Source organism: Aspergillus chevalieri, chromosome 1 (genome assembly GCF_016861735.1).
Source record: "Aspergillus chevalieri M1 DNA, chromosome 1, nearly complete sequence".
Lineage (NCBI taxonomy): Eukaryota > Fungi > Ascomycota > Eurotiomycetes > Eurotiales > Aspergillaceae > Aspergillus > Aspergillus chevalieri.
The window spans coordinates 4,447,433-4,462,514 of NC_057362.1; the positions used below are offsets into that span (position 1 = coordinate 4,447,433).

General features: G+C 49.3%; 4 protein-coding genes across 4 annotated transcripts; 1 reads left to right on the forward strand and 3 right to left on the reverse strand.

The window, feature by feature from the left end:
* Positions 1-2,407: 2,407 nt before the first annotated feature.
* Positions 2,408-3,256, reverse strand: ACHE_11525A (uncharacterized protein; the record flags this gene model as incomplete). The annotated part of the gene is made up of 1 exon (XM_043276104.1): positions 2,408-3,256. The coding sequence occupies one exon, from the start codon at positions 3,254-3,256 to the stop codon at positions 2,408-2,410; it is 849 nt and encodes a 282-aa protein (XP_043132645.1).
* A 437-nt stretch (positions 3,257-3,693) lies between these two features.
* ACHE_11526S (aldehyde dehydrogenase) lies at positions 3,694-5,294 on the forward strand (the record flags this gene model as incomplete). The annotated part of the gene is made up of 3 exons (XM_043276105.1): positions 3,694-4,199; positions 4,258-4,651; positions 4,704-5,294. The coding sequence occupies 3 exons, from the start codon at positions 3,694-3,696 to the stop codon at positions 5,292-5,294; spliced, it is 1,491 nt and encodes a 496-aa protein (XP_043132646.1).
* Positions 5,295-7,419: 2,125 nt separating this feature from the next.
* On the reverse strand, positions 7,420-8,688 carry ACHE_11527A (FAD-dependent oxidoreductase; the record flags this gene model as incomplete). The annotated part of the gene is made up of 1 exon (XM_043276106.1): positions 7,420-8,688. One exon carries the CDS (start codon positions 8,686-8,688, stop codon positions 7,420-7,422), a length of 1,269 nt encoding a protein of 422 aa, XP_043132647.1.
* Positions 8,689-11,446: 2,758 nt separating this feature from the next.
* On the reverse strand, positions 11,447-13,761 carry ACHE_11528A (fungal specific transcription factor domain-containing protein; the record flags this gene model as incomplete). Its single annotated transcript, XM_043276107.1, has 7 exons — positions 11,447-11,955; positions 12,012-12,192; positions 12,248-12,423; positions 12,481-12,754; positions 12,812-13,356; positions 13,408-13,666; positions 13,717-13,761. 7 exons carry the CDS (start codon positions 13,759-13,761, stop codon positions 11,447-11,449), a joined length of 1,989 nt encoding a protein of 662 aa, XP_043132648.1.
* Positions 13,762-15,082: the final 1,321 nt, after the last annotated feature.

Here is a 15,082-nt window from a genome sequence, read left to right on the forward strand (position 1 = left end):
TAATATACAAGACGGATGTTATACCATCAGCCTGGTATAGGTATACAAGTATACTATGAAAACATCATACCAGGAAAAGGGAGGATATATAAGAACACTCATTCATGTACTTAGCTTAGTTCTTCGCGATCAATACAAGTCAATCAGCATTGGTTACCTTCTAGTTTCTGACTCGTCCGCACTTAACCAACAACCCAGTATACGTACTCGGTTGGCCTTGTTTCTCCATTCGATTACCTTTACCGTTTCTACTTGTTGATTATCTTACGGAGCCTGGAGGGGGCGATATACCCATCAACGCATACGACATACCGGACCGGAGGGGCATTGAGCATACGATTACTTGGGAGACACTTAGGGTAAGTGTCCAGTCTCGAAATACAACTAGCTAGAACCCTAGGTACGACACGAGAGAAGCCAGGTTGTGACACAATGGCCGATTCCTAACCAATTGTCATAGCAGTTGATTATCCTGGTTCTTCGTGCTTTTTCCCGGGCCCGATTTAACTCCCATACATCCATTACCATGAGGTATGGGTGATCAAGGAGATCTGTTCGGGCCTCCACAATCATTTCATTCAATATATCCCGCCGGATTGCTACTGCCACTCGCCGGTCTCGAAGAGATCCTGCTTCTGGCCAATATATCTGATATCCTCCATGTCGGAACTCCATATCAATATATGGTTCCTGTAGACATGCTAGTCCCACCCCTAGCTCCAGTCCTGCCTCCAAGGCCGCAACAGTGACTGCATAAGTCTTGCGGCAATTATGTTGGAGTAGTCGCATTAGTGGGCCATTGACTGCCCTGGGGTGTCAGTGCCCCTCATCTCAGTGTCCTCTTGGCCTGTTGTCAAGCTGGGCCCCAGATATCGCTGGGTCTGGGGGCTGTTAGGAGCTGAGCTGCTCCATGGTCGTGATTGGTGCTGGTTTCGGTTGACCACACTGAAAGCGAATCCTGGTGAACTCAGAATAGCTGGTTCCACACTGGTCATTTGCTGAGGTCTCTCAGCCAGTTGGGATATGTCCTTAGATTCCACAGTTCTCTTTCTCAGTTCCTTCCTCACTGCTCGCTTGGCTGGGCAATTCCCTACTGTTGCGGGGTGTGGGCCTCCACAGGTGCCACATTTGGCCGGGATGTGTTTACAGGCGGTTCCTGGTTTGGCTGGGCAGTCTACCACCCGGCAGACATGTTCAGTGCCCTCATGGGGCCCCCGCGCATATAAAGCAGCACGGTGGGTGGTCACCACAGGCCTTGAAGCTTCGGTGGCCTAGCTGGCAGCACCTGGGGCAGACTGTATCCACTCCTGTTTCCCAGTATTGCTCCGTCTTATATCGGGACCCCCCAAAGCGAATGCCGTTGATAAGAAGCCTTCGAGCCTCCTCTAGTGAGCCAACTGTAATAACAATAGTTGAGCACTTTTGGTTGCTGGTGTGTAGCTCTTTTGAGCTCCGGAGCCATGTTGGGTTCCTCTTCAGCTGGTATTCAGTCCCCAGCTCAATCTCTTCACGGGCCAGAGCCAGGCCACAGGTGAGATAACGTTTAATTGGGACCCCATGGACCTTGACACGGTACCATTGCTCAGGTAGCTCGACTGATATCACTGCTGGATCCGCCTGCCGAGCTGCGGTGACCAATAGGTCTTTATAGTCAGGTAGGAGCATAGAGCCTAGGGTACCTTTCTCCAAAAGGATTGTGATCGCTCCAGTGTTGGTATATCCTGCGTCCACTACCCGGATGAATGCTGGGAAGTGTGCCTTTGCTACTGCTTGGTTGATGGTCAGAATGATATCCTCTCTCTCTGATCTTGGGGCAGCTGTTACAGAACCCAACGTATCAGCCTCACGTGATGGTATGGGGTCAAGACAGAATCATTGGATATCAGTTCATGAGAGAATGGCGCAGGAAGGACTAGGATAGTCGCACGGAAAACCGGGATCGGGATGATAATCAGCGACCATATCACGTGACTGTATACCGTCCTGACTACTTGGAAAAGTATACCGCTGAGTATATGAAGTACGACGCACTGATTGGCTATACTCTGGATATACCTCTTGAAGGTAGAAGGATAGTATATGGAGGAAAGATATATAAGGACGCTCATTCATGTACTTAGCTTAGCTCTTCGCGATCAATCTAGTTAATCAAGCATTGGTTACCTTCTAGTTTCTGACTCGTCCGCACTTAACCAACAACCCAGTATACGTACTCGGTTGGCCTTGTTTCTCTATTCGTTACCTTTATCGTTTCTATTTGTTGATTATCTTACGGAGCCTGGAGGGGGCGATATACCCATCAACGCATACGACATACCGAACCGGACCCGGAGGGGCATTGAGCATACGATTACTTGGAAGACACTTAGGGTAAGTGTCCAGTCTCGAAATATAACTAACTAGAACCCTAGGTACGATACGAGAGAAGCCAGGTTGTGACAGCAGCCTTGCCTCCCTCCCGGCGAAATAGGAATCTCCGTGCCTCTTTGGGGGTGTCTTTGGCTGGCTTAAGCTTGGTTGGATCAGGCTGGCTAACTGCAGCAACTGCTTGGATTTGCCGGTTCTTCTGCTTTTTGGTGACCTCCTGCCATTCCTGCCCTCCAGGTCTAGTGGAAAGCAGCGTAGCTAGGTCTGCAAATGTGGGTTGTTGCCTTGACTTTTGGCTTGTTGCTTCCCTTATCTTGGGGACCTTGCTGCTATTGTGTTGGTTCGTTTGGCTTGATTGGGCATTGGTTGTTGTTGGTGTGTCTTGCTTCATTGGTTTGATTCGTTGGATAGTGTTCTGGGCTTCTGTGAGCTCTGTGCGAAGCTTGCTAACTTCCAGTTCCAGCTTTGTGACCCGCTCTAGATAGAGTCCTTCATGAACCTGCTGTTCTGCTCTCCAGTTGGACAGCTCCTCTGCTAGGTGTGCCTGTACCTGTTCCTGGACCATTTGAAACATTTCTTGTTGTTGGTTCTGGGCTGCTTCCAAAGCACCCACCAACACCTGGGCGTGTTTGCTCACATCTAGTAAAGAGGTTTGATGCTTTGGCCTTCCAATCAATGTCTTTTGTAGACTCTTTCGTTGCCTGATTCCGCTTCTGGCCTCACTGGCCCGGCTGGGGGCCCGGCTGGGGGCCCTGCTGGATCCTCTGGTTTGCCAGTGTTCCTGGCCCTCATTTTCATCCATGCTTGCACTCTCCATGCTACCTTCATTGAATTCAGGTTGCATCATGTTTCCAGATCGCCAACGGATTGGCGTTGGGGTGACTGGCATATCTTCTGTTTCCGCGAACTGGGAGGCCACGTTGTCCACTCCGGGGGGTGACGCGTGCGATATACCACCACCACAGAGTTCCTGTGCCTCTATGGTGGTTTATAGGTGCCTAGAGGCCCCTATCGGTCAAATGACGCGTGAAAAAGACGTGTTTTCCTTGGGTGCTGATTTTGGTGTTCCAGGCGCCAAGCTTTTCTCCAACACGTATGAAGAAAGGACGACGCCCCTGGGGGTATTTAAGGGGAGTAGTGTGGGAGTAATTTACCCCAACGAGTCAAGGACTTTTCGATCGGCCTTCCCCCTTCTCTTCTCCCCTTCCACTTTCTTCTTCTCCCCTCTGTCCGCCTCTGGCCCTTGCTTTGCTGCTTGTATATATATAAGCCTCGTCCTATCCTGCCTTTCCTGCTCATTGATCATACAGCAATCATCTATCCAACATGACCATCGTCCCCCTCAGCAATCCCAACGGTGCCACCATCACCACTTCCACCACCAGCACCGGCAAAACCCCTATTCCCCTTCTCATCAACAACCAATCCGTCGTAACAGACAACCAATTCAGCGTCCACAACCCCGGAACCAACCAAGTAGCCGACCTCTGCGTCGGCGCCACCGTCGACGATGCCATCCGCGCCGTCGACTCAGCCAAGGCTGCCTTTGCGCCCTGGAGCAAGACTACACCCTACGCCCGCCGCGACATCCTGCTCCGCGCGGCGGATATCATGCAGTCGCGGAAGGAGGAGTTGATTGCGTACCAGATGGAGGAGACGGGTGCTGGGCGGTTGTTCTCGGAGAAGACGTTTGATTTGGGTGTTTCATTCATGAGGGATACCGCGGGGAGGATTCCGTCGATTGAGGGTGCTGTTCCGTCTGTGTCGGAGAATGGGGAGACGGCAATGGTTTTTAAGGAGCCGTATGGTGTGATTTTGGGGATTGCGCCTTGGTACGTTACATTTCCCCTCTTGTTAAGACTTGAGACCGACCCGCTGACGAAACGACAGGAACGCCCCGTATATCCTCGGAACCCGCTCCATTATCCTTCCCCTCGCAGCCGGAAACACTGTCGTCCTCAAAGGCTCTGAGCTCTCTCCCAAATGCTTCTGGGCTCTTGGCGATATCTACCGGGAAGCTGGTCTTCCCGCTGGTTGCGTGAACGTCGTCTACCACAAGACCTCTGATGCTGCGACTGTGACCAATGCGCTTATCGCGCACCCGGCTGTGCGCAAGATCAACTTTACTGGAAGCAGCCATGTTGGTTCGATTGTTGCTGCTACTGCGGGTAAATATATTAAGCCGGTGCTGCTGGAGTTGGGTGGAAAGGCCGCGGCTGTTGTCTTGGATGATGCCAATATGGAGCAGGCCGCTATGGCTTGCACGTTGGGTGCATTTTTGCATGTGAGTGTCCCAACCCCAACCAACACGTGAATATAATTCTGACAGATTCCAGTCCGGCCAAGTCTGCATGTCTACGGAGCGCATCATCGTCCAGCGCTCAATCGCAGGCCAATTCCGCCAACTGCTCGCCGAAACCGCCGAAAAGGTCTTTGGCCAGCACGCCCCCGCGCCCGTCCTTGTTGCCTCTGCCGCAGTTGAAAGGAACAAGAAACTCGTCGCGGACGCCGTCTCCAAGGGCGCCTCCGTGCTCTTCGGCAACCCCGCCGCCTTCGAAACCAACCCCTACAGCATGAGGCCCCTGATTGTGGACGGCGTCACCAAGGACATGGACCTCTACACGACAGAATCCTTCGGACCCACCGTTTCCCTGATCGAAGTCGACACCGAAGACGACGCTGTCGCATTGGCCAATGACTCCGAGTACGGCCTGACCTCTGCGGTGTTCACGGGTAACCTCTTCCGGGGACTGCGCGTGGCGAGACAGATCGAGTCTGGCGCTGTGCATATTAACTCGTTGACTATCCATGATGAACCTGTGTTGCCGCATGGTGGGTACAAGAGCAGTGGGCTTGGACGGTTTGGTGGTACAAAGGGATATGAGGAGTTTTTGCAGACGAAGACCGTTACTTGGGTGGAGCCGTGAGTTTGCTATGTTGTAACAGCTTTGCAGGGTGTGTATTGCGGCCTAGGCATTAGTTGTAAATAGCGATGAATGAATGATACCCTGGGTTTATATGTGTTATTTGTTGGTATTCACTTAGTGACTTGATGTGCGTAGTGAATAATGAGTTGTTGAAGTATTTGTTGGAGGTAAACTTACTAGGGCTGCACGTTTTTCTTTTCTGCAACCACATCTCTATCGTCATGGCAAAGATACCGATCTTGAGGAAGCTACACCCTCTTCTGCTCATGACTTACTGCACGACTAACATATTCTGGGCATTAATTAGATTTACCACATCATGCCTCGCAACCTATGCCGTTCATCAATATGACATCCGAATTTGCAAGTGTCAAATCTAAGCCAGGATGACAGAAATGGTGCTGGACGGGGTAGCAAAATGCCTGGCCTATATGGCTCTGCGTCCGCTTTATAAGAGAGATATGGAACAACTCCGAGGAATATTAGTTCCGTTCGGCTCTCATTTTCGACATGCGCCGAGAAGAGGCCCAGGCGTCATACGCAGCTGTACATCGTATGATTGTGCTCTGATGGGTACAGGTTTGCTCTTTATGCGAACAAAAAGCCATATCCAAGTATGGCACTTTTGTTGTGCTGGAACCGAATTGGGATAAACGATTTCTCCCCAAACGAAGTGATGCCCTGTGGTGGTTTCACAACAGCAGAGGTTGTACAAAGAAAACGTGCCCAGTCATTCCTGAAAACCGAAGACTGGCTATGGCTATAGCAAACCCTCTGCCCAATGATGACTATCGACTATCCTCCCCCATATGATGACTACCAATGAACAAGTGGCAGCAATTCTGCACGCATGTGCTAAGTGATACCTTTCAGAAGGCTTTCTGCAGATGGCATTGGAGAAAAAAGCTTCTAGTCTACATATAAGAAAGGCCATACTGCTTGTAGGCAATGAGCTCATGATGGAGACTGTAAAGACCCCGTAGCGGGTCTTGTCCTCGTTGATAAATTATAGTGCAGAAGGCGAGAACATACATTTTCATTGTGGCGTTTATCACCCATACTTTACGATCACAGAGCACATACTTTCAACTCTCACACTCAGCGGCTCAATCAAGACGAATGTCATATTGAGAGAACATAGTCGAACCTATGACTCTCTAGCAAGCGTCTGTACTTGTCTCTTAACGGCCTGCAGAGATCATCACAAAGTACACCGAACAGCAGGAGAAGGATAGCAGGGAGGGTAGCCTAAGCTGAGATTTACATCGCATATTCTTGCCACATCAGGCAAGATTGGGCGCCCCTTGTCAGGGAATCTGTGATGGATTTGCACTGAATAGTTGGCCAGCGCTTGGACATCCTTTCTGCAAGAGCTTAGATGGGATATTCGATCTTGAGCGGCTGACCATAATCAGGAGAACAGTAATAAAAAGACACAGAAAGAATGTGTGTGTAGCTATGTGGCAGAGAGACAGGGTCACAATCGAATTTCACCGCAGCATACCGATTCCAAATATTGAGAATGGAGAACGCGTGACCGTGGAAATACAAAGGTTAAAGCACATACTGGGTGTAAGTGACTCAGATGTCCCCTATTCGGGCAACCGAGGGTGGACCATCGGACGGAGGGGATCGAGTATGACTCCGAGGTATTTGATAGTACCATTGAATCATTAAACAATTATCTTAGGGCTTCATGCAAAAAACTTACAATGTTATTATTCTAAATCTATTTAATATATCCAAAGATCCTTCTAAAATTCCTCTGTCCGGACACCAGCCATGAATCTCCCCGGGACCATCTTCCCATCGAACTGGCCAACAAGTATCCAACTCTACGTCCAAACAATTCTCACTTATTTTCTCATCCGCCTGATATCCATTACCAAAGCCTCGTCGCCCTCCCCCCCCGAGATCAAGTTCACCTTGGCCATAGGCTTGATGCTTTGCTATGTCTACCAAGCTCTTAATTCTGGACACGACTGATAGGGTGATCACCGAGCTCGAATTGACTGTCGTTTTTAGTGTCGCACCGGACACGTATCTTGGGCGAATGACCGATAGACACTGAGTTTATGTGTTGGATCTGGCATTGAATTTGGCAGCGCGACCTCATCATCAAACTTCACAATTGCCTAGGAAGTGGCCTGAACCCCTCAACGTGCTGATAGACCACGAGGAAAAAATCAGCAAAAGCCTTCGCCCCGTCCTCACCAAACAGCATTTGCCCGTTGCTGTATGTCTCTTCCGCTTTTTCCTTCGAGCGCATCACCATGTCTTTCTCGAACTCCTTCATCAATGCATCTAGTGTGTCTTTGAACAAGACAGAATTACGCCTGGCAGTCTCATGTGCCTTAATGACAGCACGGGATAGCAAGAGGGAGTCCAACATAGCTAGGTTGACACCCTCGCCAGCCCACGGACACATCAAATGCGCCGCATCCCCGATCAGCGTTGCGCTATCGTTATGCTCCCATAAAGTCCCAATCGGCAGCGTATACAGCGGCTTGGTGTCCACAGCCGCACCCGGGTTGTCCATAGATTCCTCGTCGCACGCGACTCTCACTAGCTCCTTGATGACGGGACCAAAGCGACCAAGCAGCGTGTCGTCGCTTAGAAGACGGTTCTTGGCGTCCGCGGCTGTCTGTCCTGCTATTCCTGATGAAATGGCGAAGTTTTCGTCCGCTGTCGTTAGGAAGATATAGATACGGGCTGAGTCCTGCGGTCCACGCTGCGCCATGACGCCGTGCCGGAGGCCTAGTGCTGAGAAGCTGCCGTGGCCGACGAGTGCTGCCAGGTGCGGGTACTTGTTCGTGATATGGTGAATAGTTGTGGTGATGCTCTGTGTTCCTGTATAATGCGGCTTCACGTCCGTTAATAAGTTGCGGACTCGAGACCACGCACCATCGGCTCCGATGACTAGATCGAACGCATATTTACCATGGGGACCAAAGTCAAGCACGGTGTCGTTGCCGGCTGCTGCCGTGAGGTTGGTAACAGAGAGAAGTTTATGTCCCCATTTAACATTTTCAACCGGTAAAGAATCGCCCAAGAGCTTCGTGAGTGCATGGCGGGAAATCTCCGGCCGTTCACTCAACTCCCCGTCATCCGTATGGAGGATATTGCCATGCATATCTGCGACCTTTTGCGCTTCTGCACATTCGCCAGTAAGCTGCAGGAATTGGTCGAATAGTCCGCATTCTCTGATAGCAGCGAGACCCGATTCTTCGTGGAGGTCTAGCATCCCGGATGGTTTGGCTAGTTCTTCATCGGTGGGCCTTTCGCGGAGTTCGAAGATGGTGAATGGGATAGCACGCTTGTGGAGGAGAAGACCGAGAGTCAGGCCAGCAGGGCCGGCGCCAATAATGGCGATCCTTGATTGATATGGGGACATAATGGGTTGGGACCAAAGATGTGAATTGTAGACGGAGTATGGGTAGATCGAACTTGATGTTTGGGGGCACTTCTTGGTTTTAGTATGGAGGAATAAATTGCCATCCTGGATAAAGGAGAGCCACAACCTATTTATAACCACCAAAAATCTTCGTATTCTGGAATCTTATTCAGAAATCTTTGATATCGGGTCCGTAGAAGAATACTTCGGGTTGTACTAAAGCCCGAAGGGTCACATGACCAACTTCTCGGGCGTTAGTACCGCCCGAGCTTTCAACATCCTCTCTCATTGCTCACTTTTCCAGCCATGTCCACGACCGCTGGCACATCTTCGTCTCCTTCGAGACCCCAGCGAGTCCTTGCATGTATTCTTTGTCAGCAGCGCAAGGTCAAATGCGATCGCAAGTTTCCCTGCGCCAACTGCACCAAATTCAGGGTACAATGTGTGCCTGCGGCCGCGCCTCGTCGACGGAGACAAAGATTCCCGGAGCGAGAATTGCTTGATCGTATTCGGAAATACGAAGATTTATTAAGGCGGAATGGTATTAAGTTCAAGCCGCTTCATGGTGATGGTGATGTGGTGAAGGGGTCGGAGTCTCCTAACACGGGGGATTATGGCTCGGAGCATGATCAGTCACATCCTTCTGTGGCATCTAGAAATCCTAGAGACCTGCTTGAGGCCAAGGATATCTGGCAAGCCATGAGGCAATCCTCGCACGACAGCGTGAGTGAGACCGGGTTTCGAAAGGCCTGGGATCAAGTATTCCCAGATAACGACAACCTCCTTTTCGGCTCGCGCAGGACAGCTGTCGAGCTTTTTACTCTTCATCCCGAGCCGGTCCAGATATTCAAGCTCTGGCAGACTTACCTAGGTAACATTGATCCGTTGCTCAAGGTCACCCACACTCCGAGCCTACAGGGGCGTATCATCGAAGCTGCTAGTGATTTAACGAACATCAGTCCTATACTAGAGGCGCTTATGTTCAGCATATACTCTGTGACAATTATGAGTCTCGCAGTGGATGAATGCCAGAACATGTTCGGTCCATCGAAGGATGATCTTTTGGCAAAATACCAGACTGGTTGTCAGCAAGCTCTGCTGAACTGTAGTTATTTGCGAACAAGTGATCGTGAATGCTTGACTGCATTCTATCTCTTCCTGGTATGCTCCATGTCAAGTGCCTTGTACATGCTTACTGATTCATTTGGTATAGATATCGGTCGGATCCAGTACAGATCCTCGATCTCTATCGTCCATGTTCGGAGTTGCGGTACGCATTGCATACCGCATGGGCATTCACAGCGAGTCAGCTTGTATCAAACACCCCCCTTTCGAGGCTGAGATGCGCCGCAGACTCTGGTGGTCTATGAAACTTTTCGATACCCGTATCAGCGAACTAGCAGATTATAAGACTGTCGCGCTAGCACCCACATGGGACTGCAGGATACCTCTTAACGTAAATGATTCTGATCTAAGACCGGAGATGACAGACCTACCGTCATCTCAGGGTACATCTAGCGAGGTACTTTTTGTTGTGGTGCGCAGTGAGATAGGCGAGTTTGTCGGCCGCAGCAGGGGTCATCTTGGTTTTGCCAGTCTGCCTGTTGCAAAGCATGATCTACAGGACCAAAGATCTATTCACGAAGACATCGAGCTGGACACTTTCGAGAGGATGGTCGAGGAAAGATACCTCAAGTTCTGTAATCCGGAGAACCCCCTCCACTACATGACGATCTGGACGATGCGAACCTATCTTGCTAAATATCGACTCCTGGAGCACTACTTAAGATACTCCAACTCATCTACGAATCTTACCGATACCCAACGCGATGTCGCCCTTTGCCATGCCCTCAGCATCCTTTCATCCGACACAAAAATCATAAATTCACCTCTTAGCAAAGGCTACCTGTGGCTAACTCGATTCTACTTCCCATTCCCCGCATATATACACATTCTTCAAGACCTGAGACGACGGCCTGTCTGCAGATATGCTGAAGATGCCTGGCAGGCTATGAGTGAAAATTTCGACGCCCGTGTTATTATTCCTCTAGGCCAAGGAGGGGATAATCCCTTTCTCAACATCTTTGCCAAGATTGTTCTTCCGGCTTGGGATGCTCGTGCGGCTATTTCTGGAAATTCAGGTGAATTGTCGGTACCAAGGATTGTGTCATTCGTCAAAGACATTATAGCGCAAAGGACGCAAAATGTCCAACGTGCAGATAACGAACAAGAACGGCCTGCTTCGGGTATGAGCATGGACAATTTACCCATGTCGACACCAGTGGGATTCGGTGACTACGGCTTCGGCTTATTGTACGGCGCAGAAGGGCATGATATCGATACGGGAATGGACTTTGACATTCCCGGGCGTCAGTTAGACTGGACGGCAATGGACTGGGGCTTTGGTGGACTTCTCGCCTGATAATTTAGAAAATCACTGGGTTTATCAACATTCCGCACAATTGTCCTGCACACCCACTGTGTGACAAAAGATGCAAATATTTTGGCATTCAATTTATCAAGGCGATAATTATCTAATGGTGCTTATAGAAACAGGAGACCCGAGGGCGAATGAGAGCCAGGGAGACGGTGGGTTAGACTAAAGGCCCGTCTCTTCTGCTGAGTGCTTATTTTGCAATGGCGCCTTTAACAGCAAATTCAAAACGAAATCTCTCGGAAAGCGTAAAATCGAATTGGGTGACCTGAGCAATCAATCTTATTTCACTGTATATATACGTAATATAGTTCATGATTCTTCTCAGTTCGGTGCAGAATCTAGTATACTGTAAGACAGGTCCGAGTTGGCTATTTGATCCACAATATTGTAGAACTCATAAGAAGAAACGCCAATGTCATTGAGAAACTCAATGTCACCTGACAGGCTCGCCTCTCTAGGCCGTGGAGGCTCGGGGTTTGGCGTAACCATCATATCATGATCAGCCACAGGTTCCCTATTTGGTTGTTCTTCCACCATGCTGTCGTTTCTGGATGTCGTCCCTGACTGCTTGGGGCTGTATAGCGTAAGAGGCTGAAATCCCTGTAATTCTGCGCGCGCGGCAAGCTCTAAGAGTAGGCTTTCAAGGTGAGACAGTTCTGCTTTTCGCACTTCAGCAACCTTGTTTCCTTTGTTTATCATCTCATCAAGAATCAGATGTGCTTTCTGGCTGTATGTTTGGCCATCGACTACACTCGGAAAAAGTGCATTCGCAATAGCCAGATGCACGCTGGATGAGTATGTATATTCGAGGTCGTATGGCAGGAATACCTCTATAATCAGTCAGCTGCCTTTCTTCGATATCAACGGGAGGCAAGCGTTGCCTTACCGAGAAGGCCATCATCCTCAGATAATATATGAAGAGCTTTCTCAGCCGATTTGATACTGATGGAAATCAATGTCTTTGTCAAAACTAGAAAGTCTTGCCAGTTCTCCGTCTCGTGGTCAAGGCTGTCTAGCCGCTCTTTGAGAACGGATAAGAGAAGTGGCCGGGTTGCAGCGATCACACACTATTTTGCGGATCACATTAGAATCTGAAGTGTTGTAGGATCGGTTTACACCAACCTGATGATATAGCAATGTGATATGTCGCGTCCCATTAGGCGTCCTGTCAACAGAATTTCGAAACTTGGCGTGGATTATTTTTTCAACCTCCTCCGCATATCCCGCCAGTGTATGTAATATTGATCTTGTTGTTTCAAGGAACGCGCCCAGCTGTGTCTTTTCTGACTTGTATACAGCTAAGATACAGAGTGTGAGACACATGGTAGGAAATTAGGACTGGTATTTAGACTTACTGGCAATGATAAACGATTGTAAGCGTGACAGCTTCACTTGAAGGCTGAGAATGACATCCTGGTGTGAGCATGTGCTTGGCGGATTGATTGGGGTGCTGATATTCCAGTCCTGCGTGGTCGTGGGCAGTCCCACAGAAGAGGAAAAGTGGCTATCTATGGTGTACAAAGTCCACCACAGGTTGCGACACCGGGACATAGTTTCAGCACCAAGCTGATCCTCTGGTAGATGAGTGTGCAAACCTTCAAATTGCGCTATTCTCACTGCCTGGCCAATCTATATAAGAGGAATGTTAGCAGCGAGTCATTGTCAGACCAAAAGTGTTAGACTTGCATATATATGTCCTGACTCCCTTTCTCCAACCGAGTATAGATATAGTCCGGCAAGTGCCATAGTCTCAATTGCTGGCACACTATATTTCCAAAGTGACGCATGATCTGGCATCAGAGACATCGCACGAATAAAGAAGCTTGAACCTGGAGCACCTCGAGAATTCTTCGACCCTGAACGGAAAGCAATCCCGAATGAGAAGACTAACAGAAGTTGAATGAACCATAGGCGATCTTCAGCTGCTATCTTCGTAGCATCACCATGATAGAACCCCAGAAGGCGACTGATGAAAACATCTTCATTGAAGAGCCTATAATTCTGGCCCAAGTGAAATTTTGTTGTATTGACGAGATGCATAGCATAGTCGAGGGATGGCAGGCCGTTGACATCGGGTGGTTCATCAACAGCGCAACAGGTCCATCGAAGGGGATAGACCTCCCTCTTTAAAAGAGTAGGCGCATTATTGGGAAACGTATGGTGCAACTTCTCCGTCAGCATGACAGTAAGTCGAGCAGTAAACGACCACATTGACGACGGAGCTAGCCAAACTGTTTTCATCGTCAATTCTACACCAGGAAGAACAAGCATTGCTCACTCACTCCAACTTCTTTTGTTGTTTTCAGTATTCTTGATAGTCGTCGACGGTAAAGTAAACGGGCTTGTCCAGACGCTTCGCGCATAACCAATTGCTTGTGGCGATGAGGAAGCTTCCGATTGAGACCCTGCAGTATCGAAAGGTATCCCTGCAGCATCAGCTGTGCAACTGCACCTGGCTCCACTCTGCGGAGAGATATTGTCTGTGGAAGCTGCACACTTAAGATCTTGGACCTGCCTCTCTAAATCACGAAGGTATCTGCGCTATTGGCATCATGTTGAGCATCATTACATTGAGAACAAATGGGGCATACCTTTCTGATACAATGACTTTGTTGACCCCTTCCGTAAACTCGCATTTTACCAAGCGTCGCTGGCAGTTATCGCATGGCTCCCTTCCAGAGCATTTGATTTTGCTGTGCCGACAGGCAATGCACCTGTCAAACCTTTCAGGTCATGCCTCATAGTTCCGAATGATCAGATGGGCAGAGGGTCGCTTACGCGTTTGTGGTCTTTTTTGCTTTTCGACGTTCGGTTTGCATCTCTGTTATTTCAGCAATGGTAAAGCGAGGATTACTGAGAAGAAACAATTCAAAGAGCAGTCAGGTGGGGGTTCTATGGTGAGACAAGGGCTCTCATCGTGGAGTGTCCATTTGGAACTCCGCATCTAACTCCGCACTTTGGCGACTCATTATCGCACTAGTGGACTTTGAGAGCGGCGCTTTATTCAACATGATTCCATTCGCAAAAACATAGGAAGTTGGCGGTGATGCATATCCTCCACGACACGGTATGAATTACCCGTCTTGATAAAAAAATCTCCCGATAGTTCAATGTCACTGCAGTAAACGACACGACTGGTGGCAATACGCGGGCCAATACTCGAGCACCTATCCAGATGGCGGCGATGTCAAACCAACGTCGTGCTCGGCCGGCTGTTATCATCGAGTCCAGTCTCCTGCCAATCGATCTCGATAAGGCCTCGGGGCATACGTCCGATCCCTGCTTATCTCGGAATCTTCGGGTCCTTTCAGTCAGAGCATCCCGCAGTTGTTCCGATATCCGCGACAATCCTCAGTCCACACAGGAAAATGTGTTCACGAGATCCTCTGGTACTGTTGAGCCCTGAAGAGGCAATAGAGGACACCCTGGACCGTCCAAAGCAACAAGGAGAATGGATGGGAAGGTATAGGGAGGCTGAAATCCGAACATCTAACGGAAATAGACCAGACGGATAGAAAGCAGATATCAATAAAGGCAGCTAGTAGAAAGTCGTGAATAGTAGCAGTAACACGGTGTTGCCGAAATTTGCCCTTGCCATATGGCTGCAGATGACTGGGAAACAGTCCTAGTCGATATTCTGCTCTCTATACCTAGTCTTTGAGTAATCACTATGTGCAGTTGGCTGCGACCAATAACACCTCACAAGAGTCGATCAGACTTGTCTAGATTCCCTGCACTCTCCGTAAAGTCTACTGTCCAAGTGAAACTTTTGAAACCATTCCATTAGACGGGGTTTGCAGATTTCTCACTTCATGCCCCTTGCAACGATGGCGTCAGAGTAGTCTGTCATACTACCGGCAACCATTTAGGTTTGTCGGAATTAGAACACGCCAAAAAGGCCCTATTTTCCTCTCCCGTAAAAAAAAAAAGAAAAGAAAGAGCGATCCGTCGTTCCCG